Source organism: Perkinsus marinus, assembly GCF_000006405.1.
Source record: "Perkinsus marinus ATCC 50983 genomic scaffold scf_1104296968624, whole genome shotgun sequence".
NCBI classification, from domain to species: domain Eukaryota; phylum Perkinsozoa; order Perkinsida; family Perkinsidae; genus Perkinsus; species Perkinsus marinus.
In genome coordinates this window covers 1-1,701 of record NW_003203105.1, presented here as the reverse complement: position 1 = coordinate 1,701, position 1,701 = coordinate 1, and the positions used below count along the sequence as shown (strand labels likewise).

The 1,701-nt window shown below is 51.7% G+C and overlaps 1 protein-coding gene across 1 annotated transcript; it reads right to left on the bottom strand.

The window, feature by feature from the left end:
- Window positions 1–366: 366 nt before the first annotated feature.
- On the bottom strand, window positions 367–687 carry Pmar_PMAR013987 (hypothetical protein; the record flags this gene model as incomplete). Its single annotated transcript, XM_002768350.1, has 1 exon — window positions 367–687. A coding segment is annotated over one exon (321 nt), but the record flags the coding sequence as incomplete, so codon positions are not given.
- Window positions 688–1,701: the final 1,014 nt, after the last annotated feature.

Genomic DNA, 1,701 nt, shown 5'->3' with positions numbered 1-1,701 from the left:
ACTGCTTGAGAGTACTCGCTACAAAGTTGGAGCCATTGTTGGCGTGCCCCCATCCACCGGTGATACCATTAGGGCGCGGTACATAGAAATCCGCGCTGATATCATACATGAGGCAGTCGGATTGTGGCTTCAGTCGAGACGGTGATGGTCGGAGAAGTTTCGCAGTGGCTGTTATGGTAACCTTTGTCGGTGAGGTGATATTAACTGCCAATACATCGTCGTGAGCATCGACGTAGGCAACGATGCGTGTGGGAGGGTTTCCAATATCAATCGATACAGTCCCAAGGCTGGAGTTGAGCACCTACGGGCAGTGATGGGAACTTGCAAAGGACAGCGCCAAATTGCTCTTTACGGAAAAGTACCCACCTGTTTCAAGGTGGTTTTGGATCCCGAAGTCCAAGGGCTAGGCGAGAAGTGATATGTGACCTCGCCGACTTTCATGATCTCTCCGGCTTCATTCCAAGCACGCTGGTCGGATATGAGTATTCCCACGACCGGCTCCCGTTCGTCTTTGTTGTCTACAAAGACATTGGCGGCTAAACCACCGTTGCCGATCGGCATCGAGTTGACGTAAGTAGTGGCGTCCTTCTCGGAGAGTAGATTCGTCCAGGTCACAGAGGGAGGTTGGTAGGACCAAGCCAGCCGAGCGGTGAACAAACAGACCAGGAGTTGGAACGGAGCGTGCATAAGAGATGGGTAGCGCTACAGCAAATGATCCAGGTGATTGGAATCGGTGGCTCGATTAATTCAACGACACTCGAAGTGTCTCGCTATGAAATCTCCAGATTCCGTTCGCCTCTTTGCGCGCAGGCACAGCCCTTGCAACGTTGCGTGAAATTCACGCCGTAAATACCGCGTGTGGGTAGGTATGTGTCAATCACGAGGTCTAGGGTGCGTGGGTGGCCTGGACCACCATGTCTGAGATTGTTGACCCCTTCACTCAATGCCCGACAGCGAGCCTCAGTGCTTCCATACAGCCCCGTCGTCCGTTTCCCTAGGAGACGCATGATGTGTCGCGCATCCCTATTATTTCTGGGAGTTCTGACGGATATGTTGTAAGGTTCGGGACAGATATAAACTAAGCGGTGATTCTAGTGCTCAGATGAGGTAACACAACCCAGAGGGACTTTAGTATAAGTGGTTGGATGAAGTAGTGAGGTTGGAGTGACAAAGCGGAGCGCCAACAGCTGGAACAGCCACCAACTACGGCCAGCCTCCCCGATTAGCTACGGATTGAACAGAGCACGCAAGTACAATGACTGCGCAAGATCCCACGACAGATACTGATCGTTGAGTTACGCTCACGTTGAGCTGACAGCTTCAGCCACTCCTATCATCATTGATGACAGTATTGGGCATCATAGAAGGAGCGACATGACCTACGGTCCGTAGCTCATGTCGCCTTTCTCACGTGTTCGGCACCAGACGGAACCCACGTGGTTCCACCATCTCATTGAACGCTGTCACATTGGTTGACCCGAAAAAATCAAGATTACAAGTTTTAGTCAACACTTCGGTTATAACGGAGACTCGGGTGATGGTTCTCGCAATGGGAGCGAGGTACAAAATCCAAGGAACCTCGCCAGAATCCAATGAAAAGTACGGAATTTACTGCGCTGTCTCAGCGAGACCGCAGGCGAACGAGAGTGTCCTCAATTCTTGCCCGTTGTGCATTTGGGCAGCGCAATACCGCTAGTGACT